The sequence below is a fragment of the Varanus komodoensis genome, unplaced genomic scaffold (genome assembly GCF_004798865.1).
Source record: "Varanus komodoensis strain SLA01 unplaced genomic scaffold, ASM479886v1 scaffold1, whole genome shotgun sequence".
In the NCBI taxonomy this organism is placed as follows: domain Eukaryota; kingdom Metazoa; phylum Chordata; class Lepidosauria; order Squamata; family Varanidae; genus Varanus; species Varanus komodoensis.
Genome location: NW_025335268.1, coordinates 77,501,233 through 77,521,307, shown reverse-complemented (window position 1 = coordinate 77,521,307; position 20,075 = coordinate 77,501,233). Strand labels below are relative to the sequence as shown.

The 20,075-nt window shown below is 38.9% G+C and overlaps 1 protein-coding gene across 5 annotated transcripts in view; it reads left to right on the top strand.

The window, feature by feature from the left end:
- The window catches only part of MOSPD2 (motile sperm domain containing 2), a 61,543-nt gene that overhangs the window by 21,494 nt on the left and 19,974 nt on the right, over window positions 1-20,075 (top strand). For 3 of the 5 annotated variants that reach the window (XM_044430330.1, XM_044430301.1, XM_044430317.1), the window contains 4 exons: window positions 774-870; window positions 2,962-3,091; window positions 3,984-4,086; window positions 5,063-10,563. In XM_044430330.1, the coding sequence (XP_044286265.1) occupies window positions 774-870; window positions 2,962-3,091; window positions 3,984-4,086; window positions 5,063-5,209 (477 nt within the window). In that variant the 3' untranslated portion in view covers window positions 5,210-10,563. Of the gene's footprint in view, window positions 1-773; window positions 871-2,961; window positions 3,092-3,983; window positions 4,087-5,062; window positions 10,564-20,075 lie in introns of those variants that run through there. The other 2 variants (XM_044430323.1, XM_044430310.1) reach the window with 1 other exon arrangement.

Genomic DNA, 20,075 nt, shown 5'->3' with positions numbered 1-20,075 from the left:
CCAGTGGGTTACTGTGCAAATGTGGTATGCTTAACTGAACCCACTCAAATACCAGGTAAACTTGATCCAAGGGAGGGTCTACCCTTTGCTGACTAGAAAGATGCTTCACAGGAAGTCCAACTTTCCATTGTAAAATCAGCAGAGAGTAAAGCTGACAGGAATGAATGCAAAGTAATAGACTTCCAAGAATAAGATTGGGAGAACAAAGATTACGATACCTTCTGCAACATGTGACCTCTGAAGGATGTTGCCACTGCTCTTTGCCCTCCATTAATGGTCCAATAACCCTAGTAGTTCCCCTGGAAGTGCACTGGTGAGCCTCTAGTCTTTGAACAGAGACAGATACATTAGCTATATGCAAGCCGTTCAGGGAGGACAGTGCCAGGGAGAAAAGAGCACTCTGCTCTCCTTCCAAAATGGTTGTGAGTTTGCAGAGAGGGTTCCTGCATGTGGGTTCCCCTCCCCATTACTTATTGGCATAAGGGGAGTTGCAATGGTTTTCTCAGTTTCAACTAGAAACAATAGCAAGGGATATAGTCCTAATAAGCTCACTTCGTTCTGAGCAGCTGTGGGAGAGGCAAAGAAGACCGACTGCTTAGTCAAGTTAGGTTCCCACCAATGAGCTACTTTATATATGATAAAGATGCAGTCAGATAGGAAAAAAGGCCAAATGCTTTACTATTTGAGAAACAGTGGAAAGTGGAACTATTAAAGAAGTATAAAATGCTGTGTTGCACAATTGGTAGCTTTTAATTTACTTACACTATGTTTAGGTGAGAACAACTGCTCCTGACAAGTACAGAGTGAAGCCAAGTAACAGCAGTTGTGAACCAGGCACATCATTAGATATAATTGTATCTCTTCATGGTGGTAAGTAAAAACTTGCATAGTACTTTCGCGATGAAATAATTAAGTTCTATAACATGTACTTCAGTAAGTTTAAAATTTTGTGTACTGGGAAGAAGCACTGTTGAAGCAAAATACTTGTTCAGCCACAACATGATTGCCTCTGAGGGGCTGTCTAGTTAGAACATCCATAATTTTGTCCTTTACCCCTCCTCCCAGTCTCCCTCAGGTAAATACAAGAAACCAAAAATGGTTGAAGTGGAGCACAAGGAAGTGGATTTTTAAAATCTTATTACAAAGCGTATTTGAAGACTGTTCTGTGTTTAAAATGAGGGCAATTTTCTGATGATTAAGATCTCTGATACATGATTAGGAAATCAGGATTTCAAGTTATGTGCTCGTTGGATGAAGAGTTACGGCCAGTTTCTGCTTAATCACACAGCTTTGGAGTTCAGGCAAAAATTACATTAAGCAGCATGTTTTTAGGTAAAAGTGAATTTGAATTATTTTCTTTGATCAGCAGAATTTTGGGTTGCCTTTAAAGTGAAATGATAAAAAAATAAAGTGCATAATCTGAATCCCAGTTTTTAATCTTAGCAAAAGAAAAACAGTATGTTCAGCTCAAGAGAATTTAACAAATCAGATATTTGTATGCCTTTATCTACACAAAGATAAAATCAAAATCTAGTGCAATATAATAAAAACAAAGACATATCAAACTATTGCATTTATTGTTAATATAATCATTGTCACTTTTAATTTATTCTGAATTTGGGCTGCATATTTAATGTTGGATGGATAAGTAAAAGGTAGTGTACAATTACTTTTTATATATGCAAATAAGGATAAATATGTTGTAATTTTGAAATAACTCTTGCAGTTAAATACTGTTTAATATTCTTTCAAAAGTATGTGTGTGAGTGTGTACGGTTTGTTTTTGAAATGTTATGGCAGCTAGATTCGAAAAGGATATTGTCAAGTTTATTTTTCATTAGGAAAGGCTTTAGAAGTCATACATAGATTTAAATAAGTTATAGCAAAAGCTTTAGTGGCCAGATTCTCATGACATGACAATCCACCATGAGCAGCCAGCCATGGTAGGTTGACATTTTATCCAAATTCAGACAGGTTTCTGCAGGGTGACTTATTTTTGTAGGGTTTATTTATTTATTTATTTATTTATTAAAACATTTTTATGCCGCCCCATTCGCCGAAGCCTCGGGGCGGCTTACAACGGGTTGGGCACAAACCTCGGGTTGTTTGTGCCCACAATGGGTTGTCATGTTCTCCAAACCAAGGAAACCTATTTAATTGGGGCTTGCATTGATCAGTTAGAGTGGATTGGCATGAGCAGCAAAAAAGAGCATGGCATTTGCTTTTCATGATCTCAGCAGTGAGAGTGCTTCCACCAATGCTGAAATGACTGTTTCCCAGCTTATTTTTCAAAAATGTGCAAATAGTGTTGTAATTTGTTGTTCTTTGATGTGCCTTTCCAAGTATGCGCTTATAGCTGTCTGATATGTGTAGTCTTGCCTTGTCAATTTAAAGTTTGTTTCAGCTGTCCGAAGAAGCAGGAGGTGGAGTAGGAAACTTAAAGGAAATTGACAGGGCAAGATTGCATGATTTGTATACCATTTGCCAGGCAGCAAAGCTATGGGTTTGGATGAAATAACAAGCCATGCCTGGGTAATAATTACAGAAGCAACCCCTGTGACTTAAATAGGCCACTATGGTTTAATTTGATTATGCAGACCAGGTCACTGATTCAGAATAGGGAACCACCATAATGTGCAGCTTTTCCTACAGTACAGTACTGTGAATCCTGAGTGATGGGAGATTCAAACCCCACTAGGCAAGGCCATGAAAAGGAACCAGTCTGATACTGGATAAATACTAACTTCCACTTAGGATGCACTCAATCTCCTGATTTTTCTTCCCCTACTCTTACATTGCAAGTCTTTTGAGAATCTGTGTATCTGCTGTAGTATCTGCTGTAGCAAGCTAGCTGTGTATCTGTTGATTTTTCCCCCATACTTTTACCCATAGTAAATTAACTGTCAGTGCTGACTAACCTAAAAGAAATCGAAAAGTAACCAATTTCTGTTGATTGAGCAGGTTGTACAGCTTCCCTGCAAGACCGTTTTCTGATTATGGCAGCAGAAATGGATCAGAACTTTGGTGTAGGAACACAAGAATTGGCTCAGTTTTGGAAGGAAGTCCCTAGAAACAAAGTGATGGAACATAGGTGAGCAGCTGGTGCTGGCAAAATGGTTTCTTGAATTGATCATGCAGCTGGAAATAAATACAATTGTCACAGGTAGCCTTGTCTCCTGTCACTTACATCTTAGCAGATATTCATGAAATTTGAACCAGATGCAGTTAGCAGGCATTTTAATTAAATGTGCTATAAAATCTACACTAGAAAATAAAGGTGTAAAAGAGTTGTAGATTCCTTCCTTGGCCATTGCAGAGACATAATTAGGACATTTTAAGTGATGATATTTATAATTCTATGTGTGCTACAGCTGAATCAATTCCTTTGCTTGTATGATCATAGGAGTAGAGTCAGTATCTGTACAACACAGGATTCTCTCTCAACACATGTTCTAAACACATTCCATATCTGGCTACGCAAGCAGTACTGTTTGCCTATTTTTTCTGTTAGTATATTTCATTACCTGCCCTGGCACTGCAGAAAGAGGAAATCTGTATAGTCTTAGATATTGGTAGCTTCCTCCTCTTATGCCTGAACACCCACATGCTTCATTTTTCATATATCTTTTTCACTTTTCACATAGACCCATACAGTTTGATATGGTATTCTCTGAGCCAGTACCACCCACTTATGGTGTAGTTGATCTTGATCTTGTGCTAAATCAATTCTTCAACATCCTGCCTTACAAGCCTGGTTAGGTGTTTGATTTTAAAACTGCTTTAAATGATGCTGTTTTTCTCTTTGGTTATCACTATACTGTGCAGGGATTAGAATAATACTATTATTATTGAACATTCAAAATAAATACAGGCAGGGAATTGGAAACTGTTGAACAGGAGAGGTTCTGAGAAGAACGAATATAACCAAAGTTTTCTATAATGTTACTAAGTATAACTGATGTGCATTTCTCTATTTGTTCCAGATTAAGATGTCATGTTGTAGAAAGCAGCAAGCCTTCCACTTTAACATTAAATGAAAATGCTTTTAATATTCCTGCAAAAACCAATGAAGATTTACACCTACAGGTAACAATTACGAATGTGATTCATATGAAGATGTAGCTTCTGATATCTAAATAGCTGTTATGCATTGGGACCGTTCAGATTTCCCCTTCTTCCTGCTACATCTTGTGCCCCTGAAAGTCATGCCCTGAAGGTTGGGAACCCCCTTAGTATACGGTGCACGCAGTTGCTGGCAGAAAGGAATATAGACTGGCCCTCCCTGCACTTGCCTAGCTTGTACATTCATGTAAGTATCTTTGGCTTTTGATCTCCTGTCTTAAGGAAATTGAGTGAAGAGGACCCTTCCACAAAAACATAGCAGAGTATTGTGGTAAACTAAAAACTAACATGGCACAAGATTTCTTTTTTGTTTTTGCTAAACAGACTACCACAGCTAACCCTCTGGGAATTCCCACAGAAAATATATTTAAACATCTATCTGTTTTAAATAGATAATTCTGTCTCTGCTCATCTTGGATTGACTTGAAAACCTTCCCTCAACATTGTGAAAAACTGGGTTAATGTTGTGAGCCAACAGAAGCTCCCCCCATCCAAACAAATAAAAAACAACCCACCCAAATGATTAGTTTGTGTGCTTCCAGTGTCTTGTTTTCCTGGAAACAGGCCTAAGGCCAATGGACGTGGCTTGCTTCTTTTCTGCTTCTTGCTTCCACATTCTCACAGCAGCAAGTTGTAACATATCTTAAAATGTGCACCTGTGGTATAAACAGATAAACTTACAAGTGAATTCAGTGCTTATTGCTACTTCTCTAGTGCTGTTGTACTGGCAGTTGTGATTTTAAAGAGAGAGATGACACCACGAGTATAAAAGTGATAAAAAGATGAGTTTTCATTCCTGGCATATATTGAATATGTTAAGATTAAGCCTAGTTCTCAGTGTAGTATTTTTAGAGCATTAGCAAATTGCAGCTATCTGTAGGTAAAATACATTAAAAAGGATAATTTTTAATGCCATCTACCCTTTTCTCCACTTTCCCAGCTAACACAGTTACTGCAAGTTAATAAAAGACTTCGAGAACAGATTGACCGCTGTGTTTGGTTCCAGCAATTGACTCTTCTGTTAGTGTTGCTATTAGTTGTTAGTACTACTATTTGTTTCTACCACTTGTATGCTACAGGCAACTAAACAGCAGTATTTTCTACAATATGCTATATAAAATCAAGTTGTGAAAGGACAAAGGACCAGTACTATACTATTTAACTGCTTAATTGTCCCAACAATAGATATGTTTGGGGGCTCCCCAGAAACTAAAAATCACAAAAGGGTGAACTATGCCTTTAATCAACATGTAGAATGACTTTGTTAATATTTATTATAGTGTAAGGAGAGAGCAGGGCAATGAAAGAGTTATTTTGACTGGACAACCTACTAAAGGTTAAAAAGCAAAAGATGTTTATGAACGCCTATTCTCCCTTTCATTTCTGTCATGCAGAATTCTCCAAGATTTATCAAAATAATTAATTTTGTACATAAAATTTAACATTTCTTTTGAAATGAAACAGACTAGGTAATACACTTTTCTATATTGTTTGTACATAAAGTATTAGTGGGCATAGTAGATGATATGCATGATCATGCAGTTAGAATTTGAGGAACTAGATCCTAATGGTGGTGGCCTTTATTCTTATTTGCATTTTCCAGATTTATTAAAGCTATTTTATGCCAAATAGTTTGCATCCAATATTTACCTTGTAGCCATATTGTCCAGAATTGCCTACCATGGTTCTTAAGAGACCTTGGTTTACAGGACACTCAGAGTTCATTTCCTATAGGAAAGCACCACGTACCATGATCTTGATTTTTTTAAAAAGTTGTATAGAAACACAACTTTCCATTCTGCAATGGGGCTTGGTTTAAAGAAGCTGAAATAGCTAGCTGGAGTTGTGACATTATTTCATTAGGTGTTGCCACTGAATTTTTGCTGGTGTGGTGTTATATGAGGCATTTTCCTCTAATTCTAGGACATTCATAGTCAGGTTTGGAATAATTTGATGTGTGTGCATCTTTAACTGATATAAGTGCTGAAATAATAAACAATGTAGAAGAAACAGTTTAGGCAGGATGGTGCAAACATGCTAGAGAAATTGTGGAAAGGATTAGTGATTACTTCTACTGGGAAATATTTTACTGATGGTCCAAAAGATGAATACAAACTTATCTTGGTTAAGCATTCTTTTGTACTTAACTGTACGCAATATTATATAGATATTAAAATAGCTTGGTCCAATCTCTGTCAACAGTGAACCTTTTTTAATCTGTTGAGATACTATATGGTACAATAGGACATGTTTGGAGGTGCAGCCTTAAAATCAGTTCTGACTGCTTCTTTCCACTTAAGAATAATTAGTGCTATAAGCCATAGTTCTCTCAAAGCCAGCAATTATGCATCCACATCTGTGCTGCAGAGCATACTATACTATATTCGGGAACGTTTCATTTGCTTCACTCTGTATATGAGAGTGATCACATTTGCCATATAGTCCCATTTTCTAGTGAGAAAGGTTCTGAATGTCCATAATTCAGCACATGCAATAAAGTTTTGAATCTTCAGTCTTGTTTGATTTAAATAAGGGTAAGCATTTATAACTGAACACTACTTTCATTCCAAACTTTTCATTTTACTACAGATATTCCACTTTAATTGAAAAGTTTGCTTATTTAGGTTTAAAAAGTGAATGTTGTGAAATTAGGCCATATTCCACACAATATAAAACACTGGTTCCAATAGGCTTCTTTACATAATTCTGTTGCGATGCAGCCTCAAGCTAAATGATGCATGACAGCAACAGATGAAATTGAAAGACCCAGTTTTAAGCATATGGGTCTACTGCCCACCCTATGGCACTGTGTTCATCTGTCTCCCAAGTCCTGGGCTCCAGGGAGATGTATGGCAAGGGAGTCTTTCCAGCTTTTTGACTTTGTCTCTTTCACTGGAAACACTAACCAAGATTTTTGATAATTGTGAATGGTTTCCATAAAATTGAATATAAATTCCAGTTAATAATGCAAGGCAATTGAAAAAAAATCTTTACAAGATTAACTTCTCTGCTCATGAATTCATTCTGTATTGACTTGTAACGTCTTACTGTTGATCACAAGATTCTTAATTGTTCTGGGTTTCATGTAGATTATTTTCCTAGGCAAACCAAAACTTTTTCAATAATTGGTTTTCATCTGTCTTGCTTTCAGTAAACTTCTAACGAAAATGTTCTAGTTTCTAACAAGTCATCAGTAGTACAAAATGCTTACCACTAAGGTGGACTGGATTTAATTGCACTTTATTGAACATTTTCAAAATACATTCATAAAATCTATGCCAATAAATATTAATGTTCCGGTGCTTAAATAGTTTCAGTATTTTATTACTGTATGCATATTTTCTATGTAAATTTATCAGATAATGTTTTCTATTTTAATATGTTATAGATGAATAACTGAATTTGTGAAATAAATGAGAAAAAGTTGTTGTGTTCATTGCAGTTGTTTTTAAAGTCACAACTTGGACATGCATTTTGCAAGGTTGATATAGTTGTTTTGATTTTTTAAAAATACAGATTATCTTTAAAATGGACTATTAAACTGTCTTTGCAATTACCTAGATGCTGTTAGATATCAAAGCATGGTCTTCACACTAACTTTTACTGTAGCTTCAGGGCAGTTCAACCATGAGTTAAGTCTCACTTGAACCAGTTTGTACAACTGGGGAAGGAAAATAATCCACCATAGCTTATTTTTCTATCTTGCACATGCTAGTTACACACTATGAAATGGCTATGATTGCTTTTACCGTGAGCCATTTGTCATTTTGTCTGAACCTAGTGAGGGGCTGGTACCTCTCTAGAAATCATGGTCAGTCCTGTACTTGTAACATTGACTTCTGATGGCATGGCAAACAGTACCTGGTGGGAAAAATTATGGTAGTTTAGTGGCATGAAACCACTGAATGGCAGAGAGGTTGAATACACTACAGTGGGCTGTTTTCCTTCCCCAGTCCCAAAGTGAACTGGCTCACTGACTTCAAATAGGCTTTAGCCTCAGGACATATATCTTGCTGGGTTGGGTGCATGTTGCTTTGCTCTATTTCCCAATGAATACATGGGAAGGGAATGAATATGCTCTTTTGTCAATGGCCGACCAGCTTTTGAAAAAGGACTGAATGGATCCAGTCAGCTGACTCTTAATTAAACAGTTAGTGGCAGTGATATGGTATTACTGTATCTTTGCTGTTGCTATATTGTTCCTAAAAATGAACCACTGCCCATATGGTAATTCAGAGCAACTAGAGAGCCAGTATAGTGTAGCTGTAAGAGTGTGGGACTGGGACTCCAGAGAACTGGCTTCTAGTCCCATGGAACTAACTGGGTAACTTTAGGCTGGCAGTCTGTGACCTTCACCTGAATGAGGACATTATTGAACTGGGAGAAGTACAGCAAAAATGATCAGGTGGCTGGAGCAACTTCTTGAGGAACAGCCACAACAACTGGGAATACTAAAGTGAGAAAAAAAGGCAAGGGGAGGCATGAAAGAGAAATTAAAATAATGCATGATGTGGAAATTTTTCTCCCTCTGCCATGTCACTTGAATCCAGGCTTAGTCCATGAAGCTGCTTGGTGGAATGCTTAGGACAAACAAAAGGAAATACCTTTTCCACACAGAACTATGGAATTTGCTACCACAGTAAGTGGTGATGGTTAAAAAGGGATTAGACAGATGAGGGAGGAGACTTGTCAGTAGTTACTAGCCTTGCTGGCTATGTGCTACCACCTCCACAGAGGTAGCATACCTGCATACACCAGTTGCTGGGGGAGCCTTGTACCCAACCTGCTTGAGTGATCCTGTGGGTATCTGGTTTGCCACAATGTGAATGAGGAGCTGGACTAGATGGATCCAGCATGGCTCTTCTTGTGTTCTTGCACCTCAGGTTGTGAGGGTAAATTTTGAGAGGAGAATTATGTAAGCCTTCGAGTTCCTTAAAAGGAAAAAAGGATATCAATTTAATTCTGCAACATGTAGAATGTAGCTATGTGCCAGCTATATTACAGTAAGCATATTTGCGGTCTCAATCAAGTAAGGGTGTCTGGCCTTTGTGGGCTTGGGTCCTGGGTATGAGTTTTTAATGCATACAGCACCTTTCTTTCCTGGGGGGTGGGCAGTCATACTGCACAAGTCAATTCATGTGAAACTAATCTGGGGAAACGTATTGTGCCATCACCTCCTGTCCATGGAGGCACCCTACCCCTTCCAAAATGCTTACACACTGAGAAGGTCCTGCTGAATGCAGTGAGCTGTGGGACCAGAGGGAGATTCAATTTCAGAGTTTCTCTGCAAGGAACACTAATTCTAAATATTTTCTTCAAGTGTCTCCCAATTCTCAGCACGTATGTGTGTTGCATATAAATAAGTAATCTGCATTTAGAAATGACTGGGATCAGGCTGTTTTCTTTGCAGGAAGCTGGATTTATTTAATCTCACTTAGAGGATAATTCCTTTATCTGCTAGTATTAGCAAATTCCTTATCTTTCAAAGATCATCTGATGTAAAGATAATTCACTGTTTCTTGATTACCAGCAGCCAATTACTGATTTCAAAGTATATTAAAATCTTCGTACGTACAGTAGGATCCCTGGATAGGTTGTATAGGTTCCAAATTCCCCAAAGTATTCTGAAACTGCAAATTGTAGCAAACAGTATATAATGTAGATGCTATAAATACCTATGGTGAAGTTTAATTTGTATATTAGTCACAATAAGGCATTAACAACAATTACAAAATAGAACAATTATATTGTGACTATGGTCTCTCTCAAATATTTATTTTACTGTCCTCACTCCAGACCAAGATGGCTACTAAGTGACTTAACACCTGAGTAGCATATACAGTGTAGATATGCTAGACAAAGGGATGATTAACTTCCTGGGCAGGACTGCACAAGATTTTATATTACTCAGAATGGCGCATAATTCAAATTATGAATGTTTACTGTATTTCTGGAATTTTCCATTTAACCTTTTCAGATCATAGCCAACTGTGGTTAAGTGAAACCATAGTAACTGAAACTGCAGATAGAGGGTTTTTACTGGGTATACAAATGTAAAAATAATGTAATTTACTCTTCATGCCTTCCATGGGAGTATCATGAAGTTTTACAATGCTCTCAACTAGTATTCAGCTTCTAAAACTATTTTTGAAAACAGTATTTTCTGATACTTGTGGATATTTTGAAATATTTAAAACTTTTAATTTAAAACTTTTTGGGGCCAAGGTTACAATTGTCCTCTACCACAAGGCATTTAATTAGCCACTGTTAGGACTGTTTAAGTAGGTCTTGGGATTTAATTTGTATAAAATACTGTAGTTTTACATTTGTTTTAAATCTGGTTATAAAATTTCTATGGTAATCTATGCTGTTTATATTACTGTACATATTTTAAATTGAATGTGTTGTATACTGACCATAAATAAATAGACTGCAAATGTATATTTGTATATTCAATTTGTATTTTGGGCTATTCCACAAATGATGACTGTACCAATCTATGATTACAACAAGCAAAGCATCCAAAGGTGTTAAAAGTGAGGTTATGTTTAGAAAATGCCCAATATTTTGAGTCATTTACTTTCTTGAAAGGTATTTTGCACTGCAATTTTCGTAAGTTATTTTTAAATTGGAAGATAGCTTAAGCTGAATGTTTCTGAAATTAAATCAGTACTCCAAAGAACCTGAGAGATTTCCTTTTTCCACCATGTATGTTATGGTACATGACTTTCACTTCTCCAATTTTGCAATTTACAATGCCAGCCTTTCTCCCTTATTTCCCCTTATAGTTTGAATTCTCTTATAGAACACTGAAGTGGGAGGCATCCCACTTCCTTTCTTTAAATAACTCCTCAAAATTAAATGCCATTGAAGCATTCTCTTATTCCTCTAACCATTCTCTGCAGCTCCCAGGGAAAGCAGTGAATGTATAGCTGCACTTGCGTTCTCCTTTGCCTTCTCTTTTATTTTAGATGTACTCTCCATTGTCACTCTGCAAATAGGGTTTCTTTTAATATTTTCTATTACTTGTACATTGCCCTAGAATTCATTTAGATGAAGGATGGTTTAGGCATGGTTAAAAAACATGAATTGCATGATTCCTGGAAGTAAGAACCTGTACCCTTTTGTTTATATTGTAAATTTGAATTGTCACAAGCACCCAAGGTTACATATATATTAGTTTAACAGTTATTAAAACTTGAAAAATCAGGGTTTTTACTTTTTCTACTTTAGCTCAACAAATTCAGGTTTATGGAATTCCTTTTAGCAAAACTTAAGCTTCAATTGCTGTAGAACGGCCACCAAGGCAAGAACGTGGCCTGTGAAACTCACATTGGCACAAGATGTTATTGGACTACTTTTGGAATAAAACAATGAGAAAGTTACGTAAGTGTCCTTTTGGGTACAGAATGACCAAGCCATTTAGAATTTTGGAGGGTAGAGCTAGCATCTTCAGTTGGCCTATTCGAAGCAGGTCAAGCATACTGTTTTTCCTGTCTGTGTAGCCAGAAAAGGCAGCCTTTGTATTGAAGATTTGAAAAAAAATTCTGCCTGTTCTTCACCATTTCTATTAAGTATTTTATTCTGCTGATTTGGACAGCATCATATAGTTGAAAGCATGAACTCTGCAGTAGCCACAAGCACAGGTTCCAGCTTTTTGGCTGAAAATTCTAAACTAAAGATGTGGACCAGTGCTCTGGTCATCTAATATGCTTGAGAAAGGGCAACCGAGGGGATTTTCTTACATGAACATGGCTAATATTGATGATAGTAATCAGAGCTGTGAATATTCAACAAAGCAGAAAAGAAGTGTAGTAGTTGACAGTGTATGCTCAAATTTTCATACTAAAATTCTTTGTGGTCTCTGTGCATCACACATATGGGTGCTGCACCTGCACAGTGCCTCTTTTCGGGAAGATTCCTCTAGCTAAGCCTAGAAATGTTGGCGGGAGCCCCCCCCCCCCATTATATAAATAGGTGTGCTCCCTCCTTTTTCTTGCATACTAAAAATCTCTGAGAGTTAAACACACATGTACTAAGGCAGGGGTCTCAAACTCACCTTCCCTGGGGGCCGCTGGAAGTAGAGTCTGGGTGAGGCTGGGCCGCATCAAGTATTCCACCACTGTGGTGGTGGTGTGCCGCTCATCCCGCAGCCGGCCCGGGCGCCGCCGGTGCTTTGAAGACCGCAGGGCCCCTCCCCTGTGCCCCGTCCGTCCTGGCAATTGGCCCATGGGCCACGAGTTTGAGACCCCTGTACTAAGGGAAATGTAGAATCCACCATATGCTAGAACATGGAAGAACATGATGGGGGTGGGGGGGGGGAGACATACAATGTAATTTTCCTGGCCAAAATTGTATTTGCATATAAAATTAAACCCTTATTAATTATACAATGCTAATAAAATTACTTGCTTTTGAGGCTCCATAAAATCATTGCCTAGTTTTTAAAAAATGGCTACCAGGTGGTGACAGCTTGAGGTGATGTAAACACCTGTTCTACAAGCTTTGAGGAGCTGAAATTGGGACTGTCATTTCAAGAAACACAGCTGGGAGAAGCACCAGGAAAGCACACAAAGAGAATGCCATCTTGCTGGTATGACATGCTTGACAAATTATGCAAAGAAAAGCAAATCCACCCCAAGTGGCCTCCATTTTGTAAAATCTACCAGGACATACAGAGTTGATAGACAGACAGTGAAATAAAGAGCTAAACGATGAAATGATGGGAGCATTTTTTTAAAGCACAGTATGCTGCCTTTAAGGATGGAAAGGACAAGCTTAGCCTGATTTATCAGGAGTCTGATGTAAAGTGAAGGAGTGCCTGATACCTGTTGATGGAGTTTATTTAAAACATTTTTCTGCCGCCCCCATCGCAGCAAAGCCTTGGGGCGGCTCACAATACAGGCAATTCCTCTGAGCAATTGTCATCTTCTCGGCTTCTGTGTTTCGTGTACAAGTTATGCAATTCAGATACTTCTTCATGCTCATGTCATGATGAACAGCTGGCTCAAAGAGGAAAAACTGGATCCTCAATTTTGGTAAACGTTTCTATCAGATATACCCCAAAGCTGGAAAACCATATATGTCAAAGTCTGAATGTTGTCATTCCTTGTACACCTAAGACTCACCTTTGGTATCTGCAGACACACAGTCATGGGCATGCTTTAATTTACTTTAGCCAAAGATATTGAAGAGAGATAAAAGAACACCTGTTAGTCCCACTTCTTTCCCACTCCACTCCTGCTCAGAGATTCTGTATTCAGTCTCTTTCTCCAGGTTGAGCGAGCCCTTCATGCAAGTCTTTAAAGATCTACTTAGCTACCCAGGGGCTTGAGGGAATTTCTACAGGATCATTTTTACTGCACATATTAGTATTTAAAACTCATTTTAATGCTGCTTTGTTTTTATGAAATTTGTATTGTAATGTATTGCCTTGTTTTTTTGCATTGTTGTTAACTGCCCAGATAGCTTTGGCTATAGGGAGGTATAGAAATGAGATTAGTCGTCATCATCATCATCCAAACTAATTACTTCTGCTCTTCCAGGAAAAAAGCATACAGTAGAAGCGAACGGACTGTTCCATAACACAGTATCCTTAGCGCAATATATGAATGTACACTCTCAGATGCCAATACAGCACATTTGCAATGCTCAGGAAGAGAATAATGTCAAAGGCACCCAAATGGGTGAAAGGTTGGATACAAGCTAGGATTAATGTAAGAGTAAATTTAAGGGTATGTTTAAAGCAGGGTATAATGTTGCTCTGTTGACAAGGAGTTGGTTGCCCTGCCTCCCTCTGGCCCACCACCAATTAAAGCAGTAGTACCTGTCAGTCATCAGACATCACCGTGACTGCATTCAGTCATTTTTCTCTATAACCTTCCGCCTGACCAAGTTCATGTATGCAGTTTAGCATTCAGGATGATGGGCATTGTACAACCTATCTGGATGGCACCAGCTTGGGGAAAGTTCCTTGTTTGCTACCATTACAGAAGTTGGTGGAGGCCCAATTTTACTTTCCTCCAACTCTCTACATGTGATAGCAAGATCTTGTGTCTCCTCAGTTTAAGTCTACCAGCATAACCAGCTTTTATCAAGCAGGATTAAGTTTTCAGTATTTCCACTTTTGCAGATATCAGCTAAAGCTTTTTGAAATAGCTTTTCCTGTGAATGTTTAAAGGGCTGTATATTTTGGCTGATGGAGCAAACCAAAAAAAGTCGTTATCTTAAAAAAAAACACCTGTTATTTCATGTAATAAGAAAACCTAAGCAGTGTGATGTTTGCTCATAGCATTTGGGTAAAGGTTGACTCAGTAAAGTCCCACATTTGGAATTAGTCCTTGTCTGAAAAACTTAACCTTTGTGCAAAACTGTGAATTATGGGGGCCAGGGACTCTGATACTTTTGTGTGGCTTTAAATTAAATGCAGAAGCTAGAGATCTCTGATGCTTAGCTTGACACTGGAGTTTGCTGTCTTTAGATATTCAGGAGAAAGGAGTTTCATGGTGCTACTTTCCACAACACCAATTCTTTAGCCATTTTCTATCCTCATTTTCTTCACAAAGCATCAAAAGAAATCTCACCATACAAAAGAGGCGAGAGGCACAAGAGCAGATATACAGTTAGTCTCTTAGAACACAATCCTTTGCATGTTTAGATGGAAAAAAGTCCAATTTCCAAAACAACTGGCTAGAGTTCCAAAACAGTTCCATGTTTGGACCTCTAGGATTTTTTTCTGTCTAAACATGCACAGGACTGCATCCTTAGACTCACGCAACAAGCATACAATCGTCAACTGGCAATATTTACTTTTGCCTTTGATCAGGCTGCCGTAAGAATACCCAACTGGAACAAGAACTATTCAGTCAAGGGCTCCCTTGAAGCCCACAAAGAGTGTATAGAGATTATCACCTTGCTCTCGTTTGTCTGGCATCTGATTTAATGAAGGTAAACTGCAGCTGCAAAAGGAGGGCCCATTTCATGTCATGGCTAATAACTACGGACAGAGCTGTCCTCCATGATCTATCAAGTTCCCTTAAAAAGCACCTACACGATGTCTATCGCCACATCCATTCCATACATTAATTCTGGAACACTCAAAATTGTTTTGCCTGGTATTTTGCAAAAGTATTGGTGGCATTTTTACTCACACAGGTAGATTCACCTATTCATAAAATGACTCCCAAGGTGTACAAGGCCACCCAGGAAATGAACATCACAAACACACATTTTGAGAAGGCACACTGGGAAAACTAAAATAAAAAATAAGGTAACTCAAAGAATCTAAGTACAAGGCAGAGGTGGGGATGGAGTTCCAAAACTAAACTAAACCAACACAAAAGAAAAAATTAAACCAAAAGGGGGAAAAACTCACCCTTTCAAACACAATGGTGGTGTGATGTTCAAAATTACTTCCCAGATTAAAAAGTAAATCAAAACAAATCTTAAGGAATATAATAAAAAGCAGTAGAGTCAGGCAGGCACCAAGAGACACACCCTGTTGGTGACTCCACTGTTAATTACATGCTGTGTGAGTAATTATGGATTTTTTCCCTGTCCTGAATCTATTGTGACCCAGTTTTACAGATGCCTCCAAGCTTTAGCATCATGAGAGGGGGAAAAAATAATTCCGTTCCTTTTCTACATAAGAAAGTTTTATCAAATCCGCTTATGTCCTCCCTGATTAACCCTTTCAACAATCCTGGAAAGTCCCTCCTTGGCCACAACCACTAAGACACTGAAAAACGTTAGACAGTACAGGAAAATATGGTCTTTTTGTTGTCTTACCCTAAACTAAACTCCATTCTGGTCAGGTCTGCACAAGGGAAGCTCCATAGAGTCCATGCATTCCCAGGGGACAAAGGGAAGATAACTGGTCCTTATGGGACATACTCTCAGTTGCATTCAGCCTTTGTGTTTCAAATTATGGAATGATCTCCCCACTGAGGCTTGCCTGGTGCCAACTCCGTCATCTTTTCAGTGCTAGATTACGACTGCCCTTTTCTCCCAGGCTTGTAATAGCACTGAAGACTATTGAATGGCATGATGGGACATACACCTCGCTGTTTCAACATGTCTCGCTTTTACTGAAATTGTTTTAGCTGTTAAATTGTTTTTCAACGTAAGTTAAAATTAAATGCAATATTCAATCCAGATGGCTTCAGCTGCTGAGTGGTATGATACAAATAAATAACCACATACACATGTTACATGGTTGCAGTCAAATGTTCTGAAAGTAAACAGAAAGTATGCGAAAGAGAGAAAACAAATTGAGTACTTGACAGTTGCTTCAAATAAAAACAAAGACAAACACAAGGCTTTTTATCCAAACAAAAGCTTTTCAGGAAAAAGTCAGATACTGGTGTCTTCCTGCCTCCCACTGAGGTTTATTTATTTAATTCCTATATTTAGGATATTTATATCCCAGTCATCAACCCCAAAGAGTTGCCAGAGGAGCGGGGACATGCTCTTTTCAGGAAACCAGACATCTACCCTCTCATTTCAGCAAGTTTTTACCTTAACATGCAACCCCTTAACAAATCTAGAGCTCATTCATGGGAATGAGTCCAATGGCTTACCTGTTCCCTTATCGGTGTGGGCTTGCTGTCGGTCTGCTCCAAGGGGTAGGAGGAGGCGCTTTCCTTGACTGAGAATGGAACAGAAGTGACAGAGTTCTGTACGTCTCTCTGAAGACGTCCATTTAGTGGAATGGGTTGGGTCTTTGGTTATTTGGAATGGAGAAGTGTGCCTGTGATGCCATACCTTTAATGTTCCAAGTTGACAGGGGGGTGGGGGGAGTGAGTCCATTTTAGGGTAAGAGGATTCCTTACAATCATTACTTTCTCATTCCATGAGTTCACATTCCACCCTGCATTCCACTGCTCCTGAATTCTAGTTTGACCAGGGGTACTTCCTAGAACTAGGGTACACACATTGGCTTAAGCTCTTAGTGTCTTTTTGTTTTTCTTACCTGTGTTTGTCTCTTTTTTCTCACCTGTGCACATGTGCAGTGGCAGACAATGCCAAAAAGACTTCAGTTTTAGATATCACTGCACCAAGATCCTTCAGGGTAGTCTTTTACTATTGTCTACTGTGAAAAATCAGGCAAATCTTTCTTATTTGCACCACCCCTGGTTCCCAATTAGGAAATCAAGTAATTAAATGCCTCCAAGAGAATTCTAGTCTAAAATGCAGGACTCCAGCAGCGAATGGAACAGCTTGGCCTACTTTGAAAACAAGGCCCGGTAGTGTAAAACCTTGACATCCAGGGATTCATGTGAATGGAGAACATTTTCTCTAGTACATGTCTCAGCCTTTCCCAGCCCGGCACCTTCCAGATGGATTGGACTACAATTCCCATAATTTCCAGCTGACATGTGCGGTCCAACACATGTGGTGGGAGGGGCAGTGTATGTATGTGCATGACCTTCAGAAACGAAATCTGTATACTTCAGCAGAAAAATTTGAAGGGGAGAAAATGAATTAGGAAAAAATAAACACAAATATAATAATAAGGGTAAGACATCACACTCTGCCAGAGAAAGCAGCTGAAAGCGCAACCCTGTGCATGTCTATTCAGACTGGAGTACGAGAACTAGTGTGGTGCAGTAGCTTGGCCATGAAGTGCACTGCGTTACCTTGGGTTGGTTACGAACTCTCAGCCGAAGCTACCTCACAGGATTGTTGTCTGGATGAGAATGGAGAGAAGGATCAAGTTCACCACCTTGGGATCCTTGGAGGAAAAAGTGGAATATAAATGTGCCAAATAGATCAATGCTATTGAGTGCAGCGGTGCTTACTTCCACATAAGTGTGCATAGGTTTGTTGCCGAAAGATCCTTGCGCCAGCTCAGTCCACAGAAGGATATAAACTGGCATCCCTAAAGAAGTTAGGGGGAAAAGCTGAAATGACCAAAATGAGTGAGAAACTGGATCACTGTCCCTCAGTTCTTTTTCTAATTAGCTTTCTTCATCCACCCTTTAGAAAAGTATACCATTAGCTCTCTCCTTGTCCTTGCCAGTTTATGGAAACACTTCTGCCGTTTCCATGCTACAAAGAAAAGGCTGCTTCATGTTTATTAATAACATGCACCCCTAAAGCTCCTTCTGTCCTGTACCCACCAGGTGCTTTCAGTTGCTTCTCCTTAGGCTGCTACTTGACCCTTCATACTTATTGCTTCTCTACCTGGTCTCCATTGCTAGCAGTATTTATAAACATATGCAAATTTCAAGGCAAACAAGTGAGGTAAATCATTTAAAATATGCACATTTCACGAGAGAGCAGTTCAACAGAGGAAGAATTTGCACCAATTTTCAGGGAGAGCAACACTCATGCAAAATTCCTGGCAGGCGTTTATCACTTCTGTACACTTGCACAGGACTGGGGAAATTACTGCAATGTGTTCAGGATCACTCTTTCTTCAAGATGTCTATATGGAAAATATCCATCTGGAAACAGATGGGGCTGTGAAGGAATAAAGCAAAATAGGATCACCACTGCAAGATCTTGAGTGGAGTTTTGCTATCCTTGCTGGACAGTTCTCTAGCCATCCTCAACAATCCATGGTAAAATCGCCTTGCCAGGTTGCAAGCCAGTGACCTGCTTTGCATGCCAGAACAAACCACAATGAGTGAATTTCCTCATGGGGTTTCTCACTGCAGAAGCTATAGCTATTTTGAAGATGTGAACGTTGTGACGGTTCACCACAGCTTCTCATTATATGCAATCATGGCAAGAGTGGATTGTTGGGGTGGTCAGAAAGTTACCCACCACTCTAAAACAGCACCTGGATTTTCACTGGCTTGTCCAACACCCCAACAACCCACCTTTACCTGGTTCACACATGCGAAGCTACAGCATCCCTTCACTATTCCACAAATATTCCAAATGGCGGCCACTGAAAATTTAGTTAAGATGGCTTCCCATGACATGCGGGCTGGGCAATGTCTATGAGAAACACTCCACAATGGAAAACCTGAGCTCAGATGTCATGCTCAGCCATTCTGCAACCACCCACAACAACAACCCTCTGAAGCTTAGCATGACATACAAACCAGGTCCATCCATAATACCAAACTGCCATCAACCCCGGCCAGTATAGCCAATGTCAGAGATGCTAGGAGTTGTAGTTCAGTACATTTGGAAAACATTGAAGCTGTGTAAGCCTGTCCTAGACATAAGAATGAGCAATTTAAAATGCATGCCACATCTGTTCCTAGAGCAAGAGGCAGGCAGAACGATCAAACTTATCCTTCACGTTCCTTTATTATTTGGATCAAAGGTGCTCCGATGTTGCTGGATAGAGGACAAAGAAGAAAAGGTTCTCAATTATATAAAAGAGTAGCTTCGAGTGAGATTGAGCCATAGAACTCAAGTGCTTTTGCCTGTCTCACTGGATTCAGTGAGAAAGAATTAAGCATATCCTAAATTCTCCTGCTGATATTGATGGGTCATATCCAATGGTAGGTTTTCCTTAATGGAAAGCTAATCAAACACACTTCATTTTTGCCAACTGCCACAACCTATTTAAGCCTCCCAAACCCCTAAAACCACTGAAATCTGGCCCTATTCTACAGAATGAAATTGATTTTGTATTTTGATTTTTGCTGAATTGCTCAGAGAAGTTTGATGGTACACAAAGAAAAGTTTGATGACAATTGGATGGTACACAAAGAAAATAAATAGTATTATGGCACAAAGAATAACAGCAGGAAGCAGGGAATAGGCAAAAATCAGATGCCCAAACTTGCATGAGCAGAAGTGTTTACTACTACAGCAAAGCACCTTTGGATGCAATCAATGAGATTTAAAAGTGGACAGTTTGGACTGGATATATCATGCTCCTTTGCAAGGTTCAACCCTTGCATGTGCTTGGGGGAAAACAAACAGAAGCATTTTGTTTTTAATTTGGCTACTACAGCAGTATTTTGTCACTTGCCTGCAGTCTCCATCAG